The sequence below is a fragment of the Nuphar pumila genome, chromosome 5 (genome assembly GCF_984573655.1).
Source record: "Nuphar pumila chromosome 5, dmNupPumi1.hap1.1, whole genome shotgun sequence".
NCBI classification, from domain to species: Eukaryota; Viridiplantae; Streptophyta; class Magnoliopsida; order Nymphaeales; family Nymphaeaceae; genus Nuphar; species Nuphar pumila.
The window spans coordinates 53422608-53447512 of NC_143253.1; the positions used below are offsets into that span (position 1 = coordinate 53422608).

The 24905-nt window shown below is 42.0% G+C and overlaps 1 protein-coding gene across 1 annotated transcript; it reads right to left on the bottom strand.

Moving 5' to 3' along the window:
• Positions 1–20963: 20963 nt before the first annotated feature.
• LOC149837604 (transketolase, chloroplastic) lies at positions 20964–24637 on the bottom strand. Its single transcript, XM_090006137.1, has 7 exons — positions 23959–24637; positions 23540–23630; positions 23327–23432; positions 22933–23215; positions 22650–22798; positions 22376–22529; positions 20964–22206 (listed from the first exon to the last, which is right to left on the bottom strand). The coding sequence occupies exons 1-7, from the start codon at positions 24457–24459 to the stop codon at positions 21250–21252; spliced, it is 2241 nt and encodes a 746-aa protein (XP_089862263.1). The 5' UTR covers positions 24460–24637; the 3' UTR covers positions 20964–21249.
• Positions 24638–24905: the final 268 nt, after the last annotated feature.

A 24905-nucleotide genomic window follows, 5' to 3' on the forward strand; every position in this document is an offset into this window, starting at 1 on the left:
GCACGTTTTTTGCACCAGTGTACAACCCCTGCCAACTGGAAGGGGTCCGGTCACACGGGTAAGCCGTTATGGCTACTCGTGCTTTCCTAATTGCTGGGCATGAAATGAATTAATTTGCTTTTCCTCTCCTTGCTTGCCTCTTCTCTCCTTTCCCTTTTCTTCTTCCCCATTTGATGCACAACACCTTGGGAGCGATTCAGCATAGGGCTGAACCGCTTGGAGCATGGTTCTCTTCGAACTGATAGGAGGTCACGTGGTTCTCGATCCCCCTGAGTTCATGTTCGGTTGGAGTAGTAAGGCCATCAGCATCTCTCATTCACAACAGGAGTTACCGTTGGCAGCCTCTCTCAGATCAGGCCGCACACACGTCTTAGTGCGTGATTGGTGCTAACACGATAGCATACCCCCGCTATGCATCCATCATCCCTTCCGCCATCTTCAATCTCCCCTCAGTCCTCTGCAGTCTTCCGCAACAAGCAACAAGTGTTTTTAAGGTCTGGAAAACCCAATCTATATCAATTGGTATCAGAGAACTTGCGCTCTTTGCAACTATTTCTCTGAGCGTGCTTACAAGTGCATCTGCACCCCCTCACCATGTGCACACTCTTGCTATGGTTTCTGCCGCACTTCATCACATGCCTACCTTATGCCGCGCACCTCTGTAACCCCCGCCATGCGAGGCCTACCCGCACAAGCCATGTGTCGTACCCAACGGTCAACAACCGCACGCATATGCATGTGCTCTGGAAAGCGAAAAGCAGGCCTATGAAGGCAAAGTGTTGCTGAGATGCTCGTGCATAGCTTTGCGCCCCACGCATCCGAGAGCCTTCACCTTCATGTGTGTCTGCGCACTACTGTTGTTTCCCTGTTGCCGATGCCGCTCAAAGCGCACCTGCCTGTGCTTCCACTGCGCTCCTCGTGCGCCCGCTTCTTTCTTGCCCCTGCAACGCACGTGCCTCTCGACCGCATGCCTGCAGCTTTGCCGAATGCATGCTCTGCGCAGCGTCTGCCTCGCATGCGTGATCCAGCATCCGTTGCTGCGACAGGCAACCATAGGCAGACATCTGCACACAGCCGCACGTTGTGCCTCACGTGCCCATGCGACTGTGCTACACATCGCCACAGTCGCTCCTGCATCCGCTCGCACCCTCGCGTCGCTCGTCGCTCGACTGTGCCATGCGCAGCACGCACCCACAAGCTCGCATCACATGCGCCTCTGCACGCACCCCCACACACCTTCCGTCGTGCACCTCAGTAGGGGTGGCAATTTCTGACACGACCCGCCAACCCGCCTCTTAGGCGGATTCGGGTTGGGCTTAAGCCAACCCGTTTAATAAACGGGTTGACCCTCGTAACCCGTTTATTAAACAGGTCGGGTTCGGGTTGGGGGTATGCCAACCCGGCTGACCCGTTTAATAAACGGGTTAGGCGGGTGGCTCAACCCGCCAACCCGACCCGCCAACCCGACCCGCCAACCCATCTGCCCGACCCGCCAACCTGACCCATCAACCCGACCCGCCAACCTGCCTACCCGCCAACCCGACCTGCCAACCTGACCCGCGAACCTGAAAACCCGTTTACCCGACCCAACCCATTTATTAAATGGGTTGGCGGGTCGTGTCGGGTTACCCGTTTATTAAACGGGTCGGGTTTGTGTTTGCCACAGCCGACCCGTTTAATAAACGGGTCGGGTTTGGGTTCGGGTTGCGGTATGCTGACCCGCCAACCCGACCCGATTGCCACCCCTACACCTCAGACATCCTTGTTTCAGCACTACGCTGCATGCACGCTCCCAGTCGCACTGGCTGCCATGTTGCCGCACTCTCCAACCGCTCCCTCGGGCACCGTACGCGCCTGGGCACGCCGTATGCGCCTGGGCACGCCGTACGCGCCTGGGCACATCATACGTGTCTGGGTGCGCCTCTTCACAAAATTCCTGCACTGCATGCCCCCGTGTGCTTTCCGCTCATGCGCCCTTCAATTTTGCTTGCACCCTCACTACGCCCTCCGTCGCGCGCACTTACATTCCCGCACAAGCAAGTGGGGCGATGCCTTGGCATTTCGAGACCAATGTTATAGTAGGAGTGTAGCCACCCAAGAAGTGAGAGCCTCCCCTCGTAACACAAGTTCTGCAATAGAACTGTAGTAGGAGTTCAAAACTGAAGAGCACGAAAACATACCTTTTTCGTTGTTGCGGAAGCGGAAAAACAGCGGATCGATGATGCTCGCTTTTGCTCAACGGATGCGTGCTCTCACTTGGAGAGAACGATGATTCCACGAGTCCAAATGCTAATCACGTTGATTCACCACAAAAACGCACTATCTTCTTCTTCTTACTGTTTCTTTTCTCTGTGCACAGATCTCCTTATTGAGATCTCTCTTTTGTAGACACAATATAATGTCATCCACTGTGTACCAACGTACACAGTATTTCCTCTTTACTTAAACACACAAAGGTCCAACCTTTTTTATCTTCCTATGTCTCACACAGACTCTCTTCTCTCTCAAACACTCAATGCTCTGTATTTTTCTGTTTCCCGTTCTTCTACAGTGTTCATTCCCTCCACTGTACACCCAACATAAAACATTGCCCTAGAAGTGGGGGAAATGGGCGGTTTTCAAACTGCCCCCTTTCTTTAACGTGGGTTGGGTCCGAATCTCGCCCATCATGGGTGGACCCGGTACCCAAACCAACATTCTCCCACTCACACATGATGGGAAGAGATCTTAGAAGAAGGAACACCAAACGTGCTCATATGGTGAATAACATCGTGTATTCATACTGGAAAATGGACCGTGCGACCCGTGAGCTTAGGGAGTGGAGGCATATTATGTACCGGTTAGTGTAACATAATAGCCTAAACCTGCAAATAATAAGATAACACAAGGTATACCTACACAAGTCAAGTAAGAAGCTCACTGTGTCCTAGATCAAATACATTTTTCATATTCTAGCATACTGAATCCCTCTGCACATATTATAATGCTAAGCTATGCTAGACAAGGCATTTCATTATGCCACATGTTTCATTATAAACCCAAACATCCCCAGGATGCGGTAAAATAAGCTAGCTTTTAACATGTGCATAATCTGAAAATGCCAAATGATCTTCATTTCCAATTCTTATTCTTTGAATCAGGATAAGTTGTTTTTTCAGACATGTTCTTTTAGACCGAATCATGCATGGTCTTAAGCAACATGCTAAAGTAGCAACACTCATCTTTCTCCTTAAAATAAGGTTAAAAGTCAATAAGGACATCAAAATATATATTTCTATATATATATATATTAAGGACTCACACAATAATGAAGCAGGAATCATTCTTCATTTCCTTTTGTGGTCGACTTATAGTCATGGTGCGACATACGTGGTATGACTCACGTATTACGGCAAGACTTTCTCGCTTCAGTGAGTGTATGCATACACCATAAATTCTTTGTCGTACAGATCTTTACTAGTTCAGTTCCTCCCCGAGAAACTAACTTGAGTCCTTCAGGATGCACATTCTCATGCAATGTCTATCCAAGTCCTCAGATCTGGTCAACCAAGTTACCCTTGACATTTAGATATCAAGGTCGGTCTCTCCATGTAGTTAAATATACACAAGACCTCATCCTAACCCAGTTAGGGTGATGTATCCCATATACGTATATATGGCGGATATCATGACTCATTGTACTTCCACTCTTTTAAGTTATTATCACATGATATTCCCAAAATCCGACATGCTTCTTAATTCAGCAATCCTGGATTTTGTTACATCTCATCTCAGCCCGCCCACAAGCAGTGTCTGAGGCGATAAATCTGTGTGAGAAGATTTATCTAAAACCTGATAGCATACTCATATAGATGTGCAACATGCTATACAATGATCATAGAAAGAAAATATAAATAACATTAGCATATCAAATCTTACAAATACTCATAGATTTTACATGTTTAACATAAGAATCCCTATTGATTGGCTTAGTAAAAGGATCTGCCACCATATCTTGGGTATTAACATATGTCAAGGCAACCTTGCCTTTAGATATAATATCGCGCATATACTTGCATCTCGTATCAATATGTTTGGTTTTATTGTGAAACTTGGGATCCTTAGCAAACGCAATTGTCGCTTGATTATCACGGAATAAAGTCACTGGCAGTTTTGCTTCAGAAGAGAGTCCCAAATGTTTGATGAATCTCCTTAACCAAACACATTCCTGCACTACAAACGATCCTGCAACAAATTCAGCTTCCATTGTGGACAAGGCTACACACGTCTATTTCTTGCTACACCAAGATATAACACCATTATTCATCAAGAACACATAGTCAGACATAGACTTATGCTCATCAGGGTCCCCGCCCCAATCTGCGTCAGTATAGCCTACCACACGCATGTTACCACCATGGTAACAAAGAACTGAATCTGATGTGCCTTTAAGATATCTCATAATCCTCTTGACAGCCTTCCAATGGGCTTGTCCTGGATTAACTTGATATCTACTCACCAACCCTACTGCATAACATATGTCAGGTCGGGTGCACATCATAAGGTACATAAGGCTGCCTACTGCACTGGAGTAAGGGACTTTGGACATAGCTTATATTTTTTTGGATTCCTTTGGACATATCTTAAGACTTAAATCATCCCCTTTTGCAACAGGAGTATCTATGGGTTTACTATCTTGCATATAAAATCGTTTTAAGACCTTCTTTATATATGACTCTTGTGAAAGAGAAAGAAGTCTTTTTGAACAATCTCTTTTTATCTCTATGTCCATCATAAAGCATGCTTCACCCATGTCTTTTATTTCAAAATGAATAGACAACCATTCTTTAATGGTTTTTAGAAACTCCAAATGATTACTAGCCAATAAAATATCATCCACATATAGAGTTAGAATTACAAATTTTTGACTTTGACGCTTAAGATAAACACAGTGGTCATCATCAATCATAGCAAAATTATTGCTCATGATGGTCTCATGAAATCTTAAATACCACTGTCTGGATGACTGCTTTAATCCATAAATAGATCGTTTGAGTTTGCACACTTTGCACTCAAAACCAGCAGTAACAAACCCCTCAGGTTGTTCCATATATATATATATATATATATATATATATATATATATATATATATATATATATATATATATATATATATATATATTCATCCAATTTTCTATTAAGGAATGCAGTTTTAACGTCCATCTGATGTAATTCTAAATCCATATGTGACACTATGGCTAAAAAAAGGCGAATAGAGGTCAATTTTACCACAGGTGAGAATGTTTCATCATAGTCTATCCCTGCCATCTGTGTGTATCCTTTAGCAACCAAACGAGCTTTATATTGCTCGATAGATCCATAGCATTCCTTTTAATATTGAGAACCCATTTTCTCCCAATAGGTTTTCTTTCTTTTGAAAGATTAACAAGATCCCAGACCTCGTTGGATGTCATCGATTTCATTTCCTCTTTCATCGCCTTGTGCCATTCATTCTTTTTAGGACAAGATAGAGCATCTCTAACACTCTTAGATATCTTATCATCTTGGGGCAAAACCACAAAGGCCTCCCCTTCGATTTGGAATCTCCGACGAGGAATTCTCTTCCTCATACTCTTTCGAGTTGCCAGATCTTCATCAAAATCAATATCCACTTGAGTGTTACTCTCACTATCCAATAGTGGTATAGACACATCCTCTTGTGTCTCTAAAACATGATGATCAATCTCTTTAGATTGATCTTCATCATCCAATTCATAGAATTGGAAGTGACACTCTATCTCTCCCCTTTTAGGAAAGTCACTTTCAATAAATATGGCATCTCTAGAATCTATTTCAGAAACACTCCCATCAGTATTCTCTCCTAAGAATACATATCCTTTTGAATGTTCACAGTATCTTATAAAGATACACTTCTTTCCCCTAGGACCCAATTTTCCATATTGATGGGAAAGATTATAGACATATGCAGCAGACCCCCAGGGTCTGAGATAAGCCAAATCTGGCTTTCTGCCTTTCCACAATTTATAGGGAGTTGAAGAAATAGATTTAGATGGTACACGATTTAATACATGAGCGGCAGTCAATAAGAAATCACCTCAAAAGAAAATAGGTAAATTTGCCTACGCCATCATGGACCTGACCATCTCTAAGAGGGTCCTATTCCTCCTTTCTGCAACACCATTTTGTTGCGGAGTTCAAGGAGTAGTTAATTGTCTATCTATCACGCAATTCCTTGAATTGTTCGGATAGATATTCACGTCCACGATCTGTTCTCAAAACCTTGATCCTACGATCAAGTTGATTCTCCACCATGTTCATAAAAGATCTAAAGCAATCCAATGCTTCAGATTTATGCGTAATTAAATACACATGGCTAAATCATGTATAATCATCAATAAAAGTGATGAAATATGAAGCTCCATGCCTCGTTGTCACATTCATTGGCCCACATATATCTGAATGAATTAATTGAAGAGGATAGGTTGCTCTAATTGACTTTCCAAAATGTAATTGAGTTGCCTTTCCAGCAAGGCAATGCTCACATATAGGCATTTCAATCTTCGCATGGGATCCCAAAAGACCCTCTCATGCGAGCCTATCCATTCTCTTTTGCCCTATATGTCCAAGCCGAGCATGCCATACAGATACATCCACATCCATATTATTAGCAGTTGAAACAAGTGAAAAACATTCATCATTAACATTCAAATTAATAAGTTCTGTGTCCAACACATAGAAACCATTCATCAAGAAACCAGAAGCAACTAAAGTTTGCCCACAAATGATGTCAACATTGACATCCCCAAACACAAATTTATAGTTTAACATAGACAAAGCAGAAACTGAAATCAAATTTCGTCGAATCTCTGGAACATGCAGAACATCATATAATAATAGAGATCGTCTTCCTCGCAAATCCAATTTGCAAGTCCCTATTTCTTTGACTTCTGCTCTAGTGTTATTCCCCAGGAACAACCAATTCGAACTAGATGACATCTTCCTATATTCGACGAAGTTTGTGCGATCTTTGGTCACATGGTCAGTGGCTCCTAAGTCTACAATCCACATAGGATTAGATTCAATAATTAGTGCACAACTACAAACATTTTCATAAAAAACAGGAGTCATAAGAAAATGTACTTTCTCCTGCTCATGACATTCACGAGCATAGTGACCCAAATTGCCACATTTAAAGCATTTTGCATTTGCCTTATTTTTCTTGCTTCCACGCTTCTCAGAGCGCTGATAAGGCTTCTTTTCTTTCTCTTTGTCTTGTCCCTTCTTGAACCTCCTTGGTCCATAGAATTTCTTCTTAAAAGAATTTGGCCTTTTAGAGCTTTCTGCTACATATGCCCTCATGCTAGATGATTGAGTCGCCTCAAGGCGATCATTTTTCACCTCTACATGACGGGCGATATCATCGAAAGTCTTAATACTTTCGTTATGAGTCATATTAATTTTCATATGTTCCCAACTATGTGACAGGGAACGAATCACAACCTGGACCTGTTGTTCATCTGTAAAGGTATGCCCTACACTATTGAGCTCTCTAATCATGTTTGCCATCTCTCTGAGATGTTGGCTCATGGTATGCTGAGGGGACTTTCTGTATGAATCGAACCTGATGGTCAACCTCCTTAGTTTTGTAACTGGTGTTCCCCCAAACTTATCTTTAAGGGTCATCCACATCTGTTGAGCAGTCTTATAATGCTCAAATTGGCACATGATGTCATCCTACATAGAACATAGCATGGTGACACACGCAACAGTATTCATGCGTTTCCATTTCTCATAGGTTTCCATGTCCTTACGAGATTGTGCCCCAGTACCAATTTCAGGTCATTTCACAGTATGGTTGAGAACCTCCAAGGCCTCAGCCTCCTCCAGTGTAAATTTAATCTTTCTATGCCATATATCATAGTTATCATCATTCAGTTTTTCAATTCGTGCCAAGTCCATTATTGATTTATTTGGTGCAACCATATCCTTTTTAGATAAGAGTAAAGCAATGCGCAAAAAAAATAATGTTATTCAAGCATGTTATGATCTAATCATTAGCACATCTATATGCAGTTATAATCACACGATTAGGTAACATATAATTTTTCATAGGGTGTGGAATCGAAAGATCACTACGTTCACAATCATCTCCCACTTTTCTTAAAATAATTATATTCACCTAAACTGTATTATGACTGTTTAAACAAGATATCAACACATAGAGTAAGTACTTCCAAAGTACTTCGATCTCCTTATATGATCAATATGATTATATTACATGCATTTAAATTCAAAATATATATATATATTAAGTTATACGGATCTGGGTATCTCCGGCCTAGTAGTGGCTTAACTAAGGGAGTTTGCAGCTCCAGCCACTAGCTATTGGCCTCGACCCACATGGACCCTGGCCATGCCAGGGTTCAGCCAAAAAATTTCTCAGCTCGTGCCGCAGTTCCATGAACTCGGCCCACGGCTTGTGCTGCAGGGCCAAGAGCTAGGCCTGCAGCCTATGCCGCAAAGCTGGGTCAAGCTGGGCTAAGCCTGCGGCCTATGCCGCAAGAACAGGTTCAGGTCGGGCTACGCCTGCAGCCTATGCCATAGGGATGGGTCTCGGCCTGCGGCCTGTGCCGCAGAGCCTCACCCAAAATCAGGCCCGCGTCACAGGAGCCCATCGGGCCAAAAAAACTAGGTACGGCCTAGTCGTAGAGCCTGCGGCTGCAGCAACCCGCATGATCTGTAGGGTCCCGAATCTGACCTGGGCACAAGAGTCGACCGATCCCATGCCTTGATCGTGTGTGGCATCAGCTACACGGTAAAATACAATCATGCATTGATTGACGCCTCGCCGCAAGCGACCACCAAGAACGAGAATACATCCACAAGTAAAAACGGCATCCTTAAAACCTGTTGCTCTGATACCAATGAAGAGCATGAAAACATACCTTTTTCGTTGTTGCAGAAGCGGAAAAACAGCGGATCAATGATGCTCGCTTTTGCTCAACGAATGTGTGCTCTCACTTGAAGAGAACGATGATTCCACGAGTCCAGATACTAATCACGTTGATTCACCACAAAAATGCACTATCTTCTTCTTCTTACTGTTTCTTTTCTCTGTGCACAGATCTCCTTATTGAGATCTCTCTTTTGTAGACATAATATAATGTCATCCACTATGTACCACACAGTATTTCCTCTTTACTTAAACACACAAAGGTCCAACCTTTTTTATCTTCCTGTGTCTCACACGGACTCTCTTCTCTCTCAAACACCCAATGCTCTGTATTTTTCTGTTTCTCGTTCTTCTACAGTGTTCATTCCCTCCACTGTACACCCAACAGAAAACATTGCCCTAGAAGTGGGGGAAATGGGCGGTTTTCAAACCGCCCCCTTTCTTTAACGTGGGTCGGGTCCGAATCTCGCCCTTCATGGGTGGACCCGGTACCCAAACCAACATAAACAAAAGTGCGTGAGGCATGGGAGAATTTTCCTTTTGACCTAGGTAAGAGGAGAAAAGAACGGGGGAGGCGAGGGGTGAAGGGGTCTAGATGATGCCAACCCTTCCCCACTTGCATGCCTAGGTCCAGGTGCACAAGCCCAATTATGCACTGGATTGTGAAAGCAGCCTGTGCAGACAATGGCAGGAGGCAACAAGCCAACTTCAACTTCCACCCGTGTCCATGCCTTGGCAAGCTTGTGTTTTGCGCACCTGCTTACGCCACACTCAACCGCGCGAGACCAGCACACTGCGGTGCAAAGCAATGCAGCGCCTTGAGGACAATGTGGAATGAAAGAATAGTGGAGTTGATACGACCTGCAGCTGGAGACCCACATGGCGAACTGCCCTCACACCGCATGGGTCAACGCGCACCGAAGATGCTTCTAGGCATGGCAGGAGGCCACGCTCGTCCTTTTGTCAGACCACCTCCCTGCCACGTGCCCCGTTTTACATTTCACAAATACCATGTGGCAGGCACACCATAGGGGGTATTAGTTGTAAACTAGTGCACGTTCTTTGCGCCAGTGTACGACCTCTGCCAACTAGCAGGGGTCCGATCGCACGGGTAAGCCCCCTAAATGGTGCCCCATCTTTGGGGACCACCTTTTGTAAGGGCCTATAAGACCCCCCCCCCCCCCCCCTCCTTATGTAATTGCTGGGGCATGAACTGAATTAGTCTGTTTTTCCTCCCCTTGCGAATTTCTCGCCTCTTTTCTTTTTCTCTTTTTCTTCTTCCCCATTTGGTGTGCAACACCTTGTGAAAGGCTCAGCGTAGGGCTAAACCGCTTGGAGCGTAGTTCTCTCTAAGTCGGCAGGAGGTCACGTGGTTCTCGACACCCTGAGTTCACGTTCGGTTGGAGTAGCAAGGCCGTCGGCATCTCTCCTTCACAATGAGAGTCATTGTTGGCACCCTCTCTCAGACCAGACCACACCAGTGGCGGAGCCACGGGTGGGCATGGGTGGGCGGTCGCCCACCCTAGATTTCGAAACCGAGTTGACTCGCGACTCGGGAAACCGAGTCGACTCGGGACTCGTGAAACCGAGTCGACTCGGGACCCGGGCTCTCGATGAGTCTAGAGCCTGCCGAATGGGAGCAAGGGGTAAAACCCTCGCCACTTTTTCTCTTTCCTATGTGCTCTGCCCTTCTGTTCCGGCGTTCCGTCACCGGCAACCCCATTCGCCGGCTCTCCTCCCCTGTCCTCTGCAGCCACCGTCGACTGTCGTCGGCCTCCCTTCGGTGAACCCGCGGTGCCCCCCAAGCTCCGACGACGCGAGGCACGGGTGTAGCAGTCGGACCTTCCTCCTCGTTCGCCGACGACCATCGCTAGCCGGCGTAACCGCCGACCGTCGCACTGTCGCAGGTAACTTCCCCTCTCTCTTGCTTTTCTAGTCGATCGGCAGACACCGCTCCGACATTGGTACTACTGTTTCTTGGTTTATCCCAAATTAGGGACAGTTCATTTGCTGCCTTGCCTTTTATTCACGGCTTAATGCATGATTCATCTTTCATCAAGGAAGCAAATCTGTTCATGACATGGTGGATTCTTTTTGTTTGGTCTGCTTTCACCTTCGTGTGTAGTGCACTTCATCATTTTGGCATTATATTTGTTTCTTAATATATTTTATTATATTAATCACAATTGTCAATTCAAGAATTTTATCCTTGTAGCATTTGGTTTCTTACCTTGACCTTGAACTGTGGCAATGATTTTTTTCTGTCTAGATGAAGTCTCTGGAGGTGATTTTCATTAAAGATGTTTGATTTATGTATAGGTTTCATGTGGTGAAAATTCATTCATAATTGATATAAAGGCAATATGTTATTTCAGTTGTTGATCGTACCAAATGTGATTGCAGTTCATAAAAGTCATTCAATCTTAACAACCAACAGCAACCAAAAGCATAACAGACACCACAAATGGCAAAAACTACAAATTCAAAGAACTATCAGATATTGTGTCCTTTAGTTCATGTAGCTTAGCATGAAATAGAATTTTGACAAAGTATGCAAAGCTGGGCCTAAAGAACGTTTCCTGCATTGATGAAGAAAAGCTAGGATATAAGGGATTTGAACTGATGATTGTGTGGTTACAACTGGTCTGTGGCTTTCTCTTTTCTCATGTTGTTCAGATTTTGTCCATTTTTTACCTTTTCAGCCTACAACATATGCCCATAAGAGAATTATTTGACCCCTTTTCTCTCCTTGAAATATCAAGTAGCTACTAGTTAGGAACTTGCAATGCTATCGCCATGAACTCATGACTCTCATTGCTTGTGTATCAAGAGTAGTACAGTCAGGACCACTTGGCTATTTTGTTCATACTTTTGTTGGTTGATTGTTGTCAAGTTTGGTTGACACTTTTCTCAACCATTTGTGAATTCATTCCCTCAGATAACTTGAGAAACCCACCCACTAAAGCCTTGCTATGCTGCTGCTTTTTCTGGTCTTTTCTCTTAAGAAGACACCACGATAATTCTTGAGGCTAGTCTAGTTAGAATTGAGGCTGCAATGATTGTGTGCGCTTAGAGGAAACCCATTTGCCAGGATTAATTTAGCTCTGGGCTTTTTGGTGGCAGCAAATTGCTCAATGTGTCATAGACTGGTGTTAGAATGGAGCTCCTTTGTCAAGTTTTTAGGCGATTTCTGTTGGTTCTTTTGCACAAGTAGACTGCCTAAGGGTCTGAATGTTGTAGGCTCCATGTTATCAAAACTGGAAGGTGCATACTGTAAAGCAAAAGAGGTTGACAAAATCTACAGAAAAGTTGAGGCCCAAATAACAGGTAACCAAGAACTAAATATCCTGCTTGGAGAGGTGCCTCTTCAAAAGGTCATGAATATGGGGAACTCAATGGAAATAACTATTGCAGCTTTCTATTAGTCATAGTGGATGACTGCTTATTATGCCACACTAAGTACTTTGCTTGTAAGCAAACTTAAGACAAATTGCAAGAAATATACTCGTTAATCGAGTCATGTATCTGTTTCCTATAGTATATACAGAGTTACAATAAGGTGTTTTTTTCCCATCTTTTTGGAGACAAAACCAAATATTATGTAGAAACAATCCCATAATGACACTTAAAATTTTTGGATATGACAGGCTAAAGATAATGGTGATAGCTTTGACTTTAAATTCTGATAACTTTGTTTCATATCCCTTTGATTTCACCATTTGCTGAAAAGAACCAAAGCTAACTTAACCAAACTAAATCTACTGCATGAGATAATGATGCATAAAGTTTTGAGAATTGTCCGTGTGTGTGACCATGTTGTTGTTTCTCTTCTGTAGTCTCTTGAATTAAATGCTTCATGTTATGCAATACATTGTCATTTAAACTGCCCAACTCCTAGCTTGATTGCAGTCAAGATAGTTGGCAGGGAATATTTCATAGGATTTATGCCTCAACGGGGTCTCTTAGGATAATACTAGTGCTGTTATTATGAAGGATTAGCAAGAGTTTCAGTTATCTCAGAGTTCTTGAATGAAAGGAATCGGGTACACATGCACACACACACACACACACAATTGATCCTTAAGTATAGGACTATAATTCTCTGAGACTTCTGCTAGGTACTATTTGTGGTGTCAATGTTTTGCTTGGGGCTTAGGTTGGCCAGTGTGAATGCTTTCTGCTTGGTTGTGCTATCTGAGTAGGAAGATGTATAAGATTTATCCTGTCAGGTCATTGAATGGAAATGGTAGTTCATACATCATCTGGGTCGCTTGACTTTCCCAACTTGTGTTTTTCTGGTGGGGGGCTTCATCCCCCTTGCCTCTGCGATCCCTTCCCGACAGGGGGCTTTGCCCTCTATCCCTCGATTATCGGTTGGGGCTTTGCTTTTGATTGCCAACAGGGGGCTTCGCCCCCTGCCTTGTTCTTGTTGTCATTTCATTTTACTCGATCATTTTTTGCAATGAGATTTGGCTTATATAACATTGTCATATTTTTTTTCGTTGCGTAGGAATGGATAAGTTTATAACGAAAGGGTCAATCTTTGATAAATCTTCTGTAACTCGAGATGGAGAACCAAGTCAAAAAATATGTAAAACAGAAAATGATGAATCAGAGTTACCTGCAGACCCTGCACTTCGTCCTTCTATTTCTAGTTATCATCCTAATATCCAAGATAATGTTCGTAGAGCATATATGATCTGAGGTCCTTGTCAACCTCGAGATTGTATGTTTCAACTAAACCATCAAAAACGAAGGTTCATTCCAGCTTGGTATAATGAGTATAAGGATTGGTTGGAGTATAGTACAAGTAAGCATAAAGCATATTGTTTGCAGTGTTATCTTTTCAGGCCAAAAAGCACAGAGAAGATTAGTTTAGAGGCATTCGTATCTGAAGGATTTGATAACTGGAAAGACAAGAAGAGGTTTGATAAACATGTTGGAAGCTCTGGCAGTTTTCACAATTCAGCACGAATGAAGTGTCAAAATTTGATGCAACAAAAACAACATATTGATTCTATACTTTATCAACAAAGTGTTCGACAGAAAGATGAATATAGACTTCGCCTTTGGGCAACTGTTAGTGCAATCAGATACTTGTTAAGTCAAGGATTGACATTTCGAGGGCATGATGAAGCTGAAGAATCTCTTAATAGAGGAAATTTTATTGAGTTGTTGAAGATATTTGCAAAGATCAATGATGACATAAATAAAGTTGTATTGAAAAGTGCTCCAGAAAATAACAAATTGATATCTCCTGATATACAAAAGGATATTGTCAAGGCTGCTTCTATACAAACCACAAATGCTATTATCATGGAACTTGGAGATACTTTTTTTTCTATTTTACTTGATGATTCTCGTGATATATCAACTAAAGAACAAATGGCTATTGTTTTACGGTTTGTTAATGAAAAAGGTCGAGTGGTTGAGAGATTTCTTACACTTGTGCATGTTCTTGAAACAAGTTCTCAGTCACTCAAACAAGCAGTTGAAGAAGCATTCTGTAAGAATAAATTAAGCATATCAAGTTTGCGTGGACAGGGTTATGATGGAGCAAGTAATATGAGAGGGGAGTTTAATGGATTGAAAAGTCTTATATTACATGAAAATGCATCTGCATATTATATTCATTGTTTTGCACATCAACTTCAATTGGCATTAGTTGGTGTTGCTAAAAAAAATTCATTGCTTGATGTGTTTTTCAATATATTAGGCAGGTTGTCAACTTTTTTCTCCACTTCATGCAAGAGATCTGAGCTTATTCGAGAAGCAGAATTTATGCGAATTGCTGAAGCACTTGCATTGGGTGAACTTGAAACAGGACGAGGATTAAATCAAGAAATAAGTTCCAAACGACCTGGTGATACTCGGTGGGGTTCTCATTACGATGCTTTGGTTAATTTACTCAGTATGTATTCTTCTGTTATTCAAGTGTTAGATTTCATTACAGAAGATACATATTCAGGAAAAAGTTCAGATGCAATTATTTTATATCATCAGTTGCAAGATTTTGAATTTGTGTTTTGCTTATATTTGATGTGTAAAGTTTTGGGAATAACTGATGATCTTTCACAAGTACTTCAGCGAAAAGATCAAGACATTGTGAATGCTATGAGTTTAGTCACTATATCAAAACAATGCCTTCAAGGTCTGAGAGACAATGGATGTGACTCTCTCATAAACAAAGTGTTCATATTTTGTAAGAGATTTGATATTCTGATTCCTGATCTAGGGGACTCATATACACCTCAAGGACGACCAAGACGTAAGGTTGAAAAGATCACCACATTGCATCATTATCGTATTGATGTGTTTTATGTTATTATTGATTTGCAACTTCAAGAGTTGAATGATCGTTTCACTGAAGCAAATACAGAGCTCCTCCTTTCAATGGCATGCTTGAGTCCAAAGAATTCTTTTTCTGCTTTTAATAAAGATAAGTTTATTCGTCTTGCTGAGCTTTACCCTAAGGACTTTTCTAACGTAAACATAATTAGACTGGAAAATCAATTGGATATATATATTGCAGACATGCAAAACAGTGATCAGTTTTCAAATTTAAAATCTTTAGCAGAGCTAGCAGAGATGATGGTAGCAACTCAAAAGCACATTGTATTTTCTCATGTGTATCTATTGATTAAGTTGGCATTAACTTTGTCAGTTGCAACAGCAAGTGTTGAAAGAGCATTTTCAGCTATGAACAATATCAAAAGTCGTCTACGTAATAGAATGGGAGATGAATGGATCAATGATGCTTTGGTTACTTACATAGAGAAGGAGACATTTGATACCATCAGTGATGATGCAATTATGAATTGCTTTCAAAATATGAAAAATAGAAGATTCCAATTGTAAAATTTTCATGAATTTAGTTGTTTGTATTTCTTAAGTGAACAATTTTTATTTTAGTTTAAAAGTACAATTTAAGGTTTTATCTTATTATGTTCATAAATTTAGTTGTTTGTGTTTGTAACAATTGTTATTTTAATTCAAAGGCTTATTTAAGTTTTATCTCTCCACGAATGACTGTTCCTCCAGCGAATTTTTTTTGGCTCCGCCACTGGTCCGAATAAATGGATCGTCCTTCAAGACCATAGCATTGTCTCCGAGACCCGAAGTCTGCCCACCCAAGGAAAAACTTCTGGCTCCGCCACTGGGCCACACACACGTCTTAGTGATGCGCGATTGGTGCTGACACGGCAGCACACCCCTGCTAGGCATCCTTCATCCTTTCCTCCATCTCCAATCTCCCCTGCAGTCCTCCGCAGCAAGCAACAAGTATTTTTAAGGTTTGGAAAACCCAGGCTATATCAATAGCAAATATGGTCCCTATTAATGGGGCCCTTTGGGTTCAATCTAGGTTAATCGAATCTTCTTCTTTATCACCAAACCCTGACCCTATAGGGTTTGGTATGGGTCGGGTCTAGGTCAAACTTGACCAGTTGACACCCCAGCTGCAGGCCTCAAAGTTTCACATTTGGAGTGCTAAGACAGAAACACACACACGTGTGGGTCCAGGTTTGAGATCCTATTTTTGTGACTTGACAAAACCCAAACCCGGTTATTAGATACATGGGTGGGTCTGGGTCAGGGTTGACCTATCCCTGACCCAACCCGTTGACAGCGCTAAGTGTTCATAGGGCTCATGCACATATTTCATGGTAAGGCAAGCAAGCAGTTCATATACAAATCACATGATGACGATGACCCTAGAGGGTTTCCCTTCTAATCCGAATGGTTATAGACGGGTGCGTAGATGAGGAGAACCCTTGAATCTCGCTTGAAACTTGCAAAAACATTTATGAAAACAGGACTCGTAACAAGCACAATTTGATATGCTACACAGCGCAGCAATTCAAACCGGGCAGACTTATAGGCCCAATGAAACAGTTGCATAAATACACACGGTATCATATGTAAATGAGTTGGACTCGGGTTGGATGTAGGCAATACCATGTCCGACCTAATCAGATGTGATCTGATCCAACCTGAATTCAGACTCAGAGTTGGATAGAATAAGCTAAAACCGAATCCAAATTATATTAACTTAAAATCTGACATTCACATGTTTCCGGATTCGGATCTTAGTCGGATCCAAACTTTGAATCTGGAATCCATTACCAATCGGATCCTACTTTGGCTACCGGATCTGACTGATCAGACTTTGATTGAGGTTGGATATAGGACAATGTCCTACCTGTTGACACCCATAGTTCTAAGAAAACTCCAAAGGGGTTTTTTCTTTTGGTTTTGTTGACTACTCATTTACACCGAGATGGGAAGAGGTACTTCTTAAGGCTGAGTTTGCCTACAACAGACGAGCAGGACAACCAACGGGAGAGACACCTTTTGAAAACTCTCATATCCGTGAAGAGGAGAGGGATCATTGTCCGCGGGGGCAGGGTCAGGGTCAGGAATTTAAACCAAGGTGGGCACGCATGTATAGTGAAAAGGAAAAATAATTCCTAATAAACTATACTAACAATATTTCTAAAAAATCAATTAATCAAAAGCATGACTTTTACAAAAAACCCTAATTCTTACAAATATTATAATTATGCATGTATATTAATTGATTAAAAATAATACCCTTAATCTTTTAATTAAAATCAAGCATTTATTATTGATTATTCATGGATTCATGTCTAATTGCCATTGGAAAAAAAAAAACCTGAAACCATAAAAGCATTCATGTCATTTTATAAAAACTAAATCAAAACTTTAAATCCTAACAAGCATCACTCATTTATAGGTTATTTGATAAAAAAAAAACTTAAATTTCTTAGTAAAAACAAGCATGTGGAATCATGTTTAATGTTAATTTAAAAAAAACAAAAATACCTAATTAAATATTCAATTTATTAAAAAAAATCACCCCAAAAGAAGTTTGGCATAGTGAGATGGAAGCTAGGCCACTATGCATTTGGTCTAGGTTCAAATCCCATGGGCATCCCCTTGCGCAAGCTGAAGCATGGATACTTCTTGGGGGCAAGGGGTAAGCCCACAAAGTTTTACGTTGTCGAGACAACAACCATAAGTACGGCAGACAAAGCCAACGTGGCTAGGTCTCTAATCTTTGGGTGGCTTTTTCGTGTAAATATAAAAAAACTCATTAAAAAATCAAAAACCAAAATGCTAATTAAAAAATATATCAAAAAAAAGCCAAAAACCTAATTAAATATTCATGTTACTAAAAAAATAAAAAAACTATTTTCTAACAAACAATATATATACACAATTGATAAAAAAACATTATATATATATATATATGCTAATTGAGAAAAAATACAAAACTTTTAAAAGTTTCACTAAATTCAAGCATGTGGAATACCTAATTAAATATTCATCTCATTTAAAAAACCAAAATAAAAAACCTAAATGCTAATTAAAAAATAAAAGACCCTAAAATCTGATTATATATTCATGTTTTTAAAAAAAATTATCCAAAAACCTATTCGCTAACAAAAATAAATCATATATGTATGCTAAGTGAGGAAAAAAATTAAACCCTTAAAATTATAGCTAAAAATCAAGCTTGTAAAAACAACATAAAAAATACCTAATTATACATTCATCTCATTACAAAAGCCACAATAAATAACCCAAATGCTAATTAGACAAAAAGCACTAAACCCTAGAGAAAAAAAAAAAGCATAAGAAAAAGAAGAAAACTAAATGATATACCTGAGATGACCGGATGCAGGTGGCATGACTACTGCCCTAACCCCTGAGTAGCCAAGAGAGAGAGAGAGAGAGAGAGGTGGGGTCGGGGTTGGGCAAGGGCACATCGTTTTTACATGGTGGGTCCAACTCGGGTGGCACCCACCCTGACCTGGCCTGACATGCACATGGTGGGGGATTTTCAAGGTTAGGCACGTGCCCACCCTGGCTACAATGTAGCTCCGCCCCTGACTGTCTCTGGAACAGCATATCATCGAAGACTTTCTATTGTCACCCTAGCTAAAGTGAGGCAACACTATCAGCTTTCAGTAAAGTCTCGCCTTTCTTTCCAACCTTTGAGGCTTGTAGGCACAATAGTAGAAGTAGTAGGCTCCATAAAAGAAGAGTCGCTTAGCAGTTGTAGGCTCTCCCCCTTGTAGTCTCAGTTGTGGTTCCATTGACCTCGGCCCACTCTAACCAAAGTGTCACGACTACGACGACGGCTCGATGGAATGCAACGAGAGGCAGCCAATTGCAGGCTCTGAATAACCAGCCAAGCAGTCGATTTTTTAGGCTTTGCTCCTTCCACGAAGCATAGTGAATGAAGGTTTGACATCATTGAACACTCTTTCTGCGGACTTTCTAACGATGAGGTTATTTGGGGAATAGTTTGAAACCCATAAAAGGGTGATTTTTACCGTGGGCTCTCTCATGAGAGGAAAAACCAAGAGATTCGAGAAGAAAAAGTTGGAGAGAGGCTTTGGCTATTGGGGACTTTTCTTGAACAAGGCTGTGAATGCTCAAAGACGGCTTATTGGGCTTGCAACAAAAGAAGAAGAAACAAGGTATGGACTTGGGTTTTGTTAGAAGGTTTCAGATTGTTGGGTTGAAAGTAACCAACTTGACTACGTATTTAGTATAAAGCATAAACTAAAGCACAAAGTAAAATGGCAAGCTTTTACACACGTGTGCAGAAAAGTAAAATTATCAAAATATTCTGATAAACTATGAGGTTGAACCATGGCCTAACAGCAGTAAAAAAAACTGTTGGTTTCAGAGGCATCACTTCAATATGGGACACTAAAACATTGAACAAAAAGGCAAGCAATCTCTTATACTTCTTCCACAACCAAGACATAGCCTGACTTATCATTTCAACAGACCAAAATCCCCTGAAATTGCATTCATTATCAGTTTTCTTTAGCAAAGATGCACCAACTTTGCCCTTTCATCTTATCACAATGGTGACATTACTCCTTTTTGCATTACCTGGAACCTTGGCATCAGGTCAGACACCACCTTCTCTAGAGACACGGATTAGGTTGTCTCAGACACTATTTATACTGCTCTTGAAGAGGATAATGAACTCCTCAACAATAAATTCTCCAGATTCAGACCTGAGGTCTTCAGAAGCTCTATACTCTCTCCAAGATGGCTGCATTACTTGTAAAAGATTGAACATCTCTTATAAATCTACTGCATTCTAACAGCGGGCAAATATGGTCATGTAAAATATGAAGTGCCTCAAGGAGTTCTGAGCAGGCCGAGAATGTGAATTTCTTATTCACTGAAATCTTAGACAAATAGTTGAGGACAAAACTATCCAACAAATGACAAACAAAGACTTCTGAATAATATAGCAACTGAGTTAAAACAATAATTAACTATTCTATTAACCCTAAACTAAAAAAATTCATTTGTTTCAGGTGTCTAATTTTTCCTCTTTCACATTCCCAACCTTTGTTAGGGATGTCGTTTAGGCAAACCATTTGTGCTTTCATTCTATCACATTGAATTAAGACTGGTACATAATACACCAGAATGCTGCTAAGTTGTCCAACAAACTACTATCCTGAACAGGAATACAACTGAATGAAACAGGAAGGAACATACCCAGCTAGTCAATTCCTTGACAAGAAGTTGACACTAATAGAAACCAGAATAGCAAGATTAGAAGAAACAAGAGTTTTTGATAAATACTCATATAAGCCCTTCAAAACCTGCACTTTGAGAATAAGCAATCATACCATAATTGCAGAAGGAAAGAATGGTGTATAAGTGATTCAATGTTTAGATGATAATCCAAACTGACCATCATATATTAGACACATGCATTGAACACACTCCAAACATACACCTACTTGGAGGGTCATTTTAATGTCAATGCCCAAATGACTCAATTAAACAAGTTGAATTGGAAGGATCAAAACCACATTCTGTGAGACTCAACTACTTAGCAAAAGTCAATGGTACACGGATGTTAGTTGTGTATGTATGTGAGTGCGCACGTGCGAGAGAGAGAGAAAGAGAGAGAGAGAGAGATGTGAATCCAATACAAAAAATCCTTGCAAAACAAAAGTTGACTTTAACAACACAGTACAGTAGAGAACATTGTCCAATCAAGAAAGACAAAAAAAAGACTAAAATCTCATTCCTCATCTCCTCATAACCTAAAGAGCTACGGATCTATTCCATGAAAGAAAACTGAAGAGGATATTTATTAAGTTTGGAGGTAAACAACTTGAACAAACCCCTAGCCAACTTTTCTGTCGTATGTCGGATAACCCAGTAAGCAGGAGCTAGGACCCAAGTGCTGTGTCTTTTTTTTGGAAAAGGCAACCATAACAGCTTTTACAAGGATTTTGCAACTGCGATGACATTATCAACCGTTAAACCAAACTCCTTGTAGAGCGTTCCTGCAGGAGCACTGGCACCAAAGCGGTCTATCCCAACAGCCTTCCCCTTCTTACCTACAATCTTTTCCCACCCGAATGTGGATCCTGCCTCAACACTTACTCTAGCAGTAACAGACTCGGGGAAAACACTCTCCTTATACTCGTCCGACTGTTCATCGAACAGCTCCCATGAGACAAGGGATACTACGCGAACAGTTTTCCCCTCCTTTCGGAGGGCATCAGCTGCTTTTGCAGCAATCTCCAACTCAGAACCAGTGCCAGTCAGAATGATATCTGGCTTGTTACCCGTAGAGTTGTCACTAATAATGTAGCCACCCTTCTCAACTCCCTCAATGCTCGTTCCAGGAAGTTGTGGAAGCTTTTGACGCGAGAGGGCAAGGATTGAAGGTCTCTTCCTGTTGAGAACTGCAACCTTGTATGCACCAGCAGTCTCATTACCATCTGCTGGACGGAGCATTAGAATGTTCGGCATCGCTCTGAAGCTTGCCAAATGCTCAATAGGTTGGTGGGTTGGACCATCTTCTCCGAGACCAATGGAATCATGGGTCATCACGTAAATCACTCCTGCCTCACTCAAGGCGGAGATTCTCATGGCTGCCCTCATATAATCAGTGAAGACAAAGAAAGTTGCACAGTATGGTAGCAGGCCACTGCCGTGAAGAGCAATTCCATTGCAGATGGCCCCCATACCATGTTCTCTTACCCCAAAACGGACATTGCGCTCCTCGGGTGTGTCCTTTTGAAAGTCCCCAAACATCTTCAGCAATGTCATGTTTGAAGATGCAAGATCTGCACTACCACCAAGGAGACCAGGGAGTGCCTTTGCAAGTGCATTGAGGCATTGTTGAGATAGATTTCTGGTTGCATCAGCAGGACTCTCTGGGGTGTAAACCTGGAAATAGAAAGGTAAATGAGCCAATTAATGTCACAGAAGGCTACACATTAGTGTCTGAAATTCTCTCTTTTTCTTTTTCTTTTTGACATCGAAGTGCTAAGAAAAAGTTCAGAAATAGTGGCAGAACAAAGGAACAGCTAAAAGTAGCTAGGTTCGTCCTACTCACAGGAAGCGCCTTCTCCCAGCCATCTGGAAGTTGACCGGAAATAAGTTGCTTAAGTTCAGATGCTTCTTCTTTGTATTTCTTCTCATACTCTGTGAATTTAGCCTGCCATTCAGCTTCCAGTGCAGCCCCCTGAGGGATGTGATGGCTCCAATGACTGAAAAAATAAAAAAACAGAGGGAGAAGTAAATCCAAGTTCAGATTCTTAGTAGAAAGTTCTACCACACAATAATTGCAATCTTTTGCCACAGAGATACTTCTCAATAAGCAAAGTTACCTCTTCACATCATCAGGCACATGGAAAGGCTCGTAAGGCCATCCAAGATTCTGCCTAGTTGCTTCAACTTCTTTGCTACCCAAGGCACTACCATGTACACTGTATGTGTTAGACTTATTTGGTGAACCATATCCTATGGTCGTCGTCACCTGCAACAGGAACATGTTATCAACAAACCTCTAGAAGTTGGACTTGAAACATTCAAAACACTTCCAGTTAAAAAAATAGCCAGGGTAGCGGCAAGCGCCAAGCATATGCTCTCCGCAATCACGTCCCCACGAACCTTGATCAAGGTGGGTTTGTCCTTAACAGCCTTCGCCTCTTCGATGGCGGCTCTGATATCATCAAATCCAGTATTTCCATTCTTCACCCAGATAACATGCCAACCCAATCCCTCGAAGCGAGTATCAACACTCTCAGTAAACGCGATCTCCGTATCTCCGTCAATGGAGATATGGTTGTCATCATAAAACGCGATCAGCTTCCCAAGTCCCCAGTGCGCAGCCAGGGAGCAAGCTTCATTAGAAATGCCCTCCATTTGACATCCATCCCCAAGTATCGCGTATCTGGCAGCAGCATCAATACACCACAAATCCATGAGAAACTAACCAACCATGGGGAAATATCACAAGCTACGCCCAAGGAATCACTAGGGAAAATGAGAGCATGAACATTACGTGTAGTGATCGACGATCTCAATATCAGGCTTGTTATAACGAGCAGCTAAGTGCTTTTCAGCAAGTGCCAATCCAACAGCGTTGGCGATACCCTGACCCAGAGGACCTACACGGAAAGGAAATAAAGCATTGTTTTCAGCAACAACCAAGCTCTGTTCTTCCTTTTCCGCTTACTTAGAAAATTTTTATCTGTGGTGTAAAAGAGATGCAAACCTGTTGTAACCTCGATTCCAGGGGTCTCGAAATTCTCCGGATGCCCAGGCGTTCTGCTCCCCCACTGTCGGAAAGCCTTCAAATCCTCTTCCTGAAAAGATTTGGGTTAAAAAAAAACAGCATGTTTGAAACTCTAGCAACCAAGAAACACCAGCACAGACAAAAAAGATATCTCCAGAGATCGATGCCTTTAGATCCGAAAACAAACGATCTATAAAAGCAGAAAAGGGTTCCGATTCGCCACAACCAGGAAAAGAGGAAGGTGCAAATAGAGAAATCGATATTTATTTTTCTTCCAAAAGTTGGATCTCTGATTCACAATCTCAATTTTCACCAGAAATGAACAGAAACGCGCTTTCATATCAGCAATAACGAATCAATCAAACAAAGAAAGAGAAGTGAGAAGAAAAGAAGAGAACCTTGACGCTGTCGTAGCCAGCGAGGTGGAGAAGAGCATAGTGAAGCATGCAGCCGTGGCCGGCGGAGAGGACGAAGCGGTCCCTGTTGAACCAGTAAGGATTCTTGGGGTTGTAGCGCATGACCTCGTCGAAGATGATGTGACCCATGGGAGCGCAGCCCATGGGGAGACCCGGGTGTCCCGAGTTCGCCTTCTCCACGGCATCGACGGCCAGGAACCGGATGGTGTTGACCGACTTCTCGACCAGGGAATCGCTGGCCTTCTGAACCGCAGGCGAGGTCGTCTGGACCGCCGTGGCATTGGGTGCTAGCAGACGTTTGTTGCCGCTCACGCTAGCGACCTTCATCGCGCTCGTCGACCCGCTGCTGCGCAGTGATTTGAGGTTGGAGCCGAAGATGGAGGTGGTCAGGCTGAAGCCACCAGCGCGCCTCTCCTGCTGCGGCCGCTGGATGCAGCGACTCACCACCGATCCGCCGGAGACGGTCAGAGAGGAGCAAGCCATGCTTTCCTTGTTGTTCCTGTGACTGATCGATCGAACGGCCGCCGGCTAAATAGAAAGAGAACGGCTGATCTCCGAGGAAAAAAAGCAAACAGGCCTTGCAAAGACTCCTCCGCTGCTTGACTTATTACCGGATCAGTGAGGGGGCAAATATAATTAGCCTTTGTTGCTCTGCCGACTCTTCTTCCACACACCCAACCAATCCTAATCTGTGCCTCTGTTCTCTACCTCGATCCACCGTCCAAACGGAACATTCGTTTGTGAATCTCAAATCTCCACCGTTGGGAAAGGGTAGGGAACACCTACCCTTCGTTTTTCTTTCTGCCTCGCTTTTTTGCCTTTTTTATTTCTCTTTATATATATATATATATATATATATATATATATATATATATATATATATATATATATATATATATAAGGGTTTGTTTGGTGTGTGGGCTCGGCTC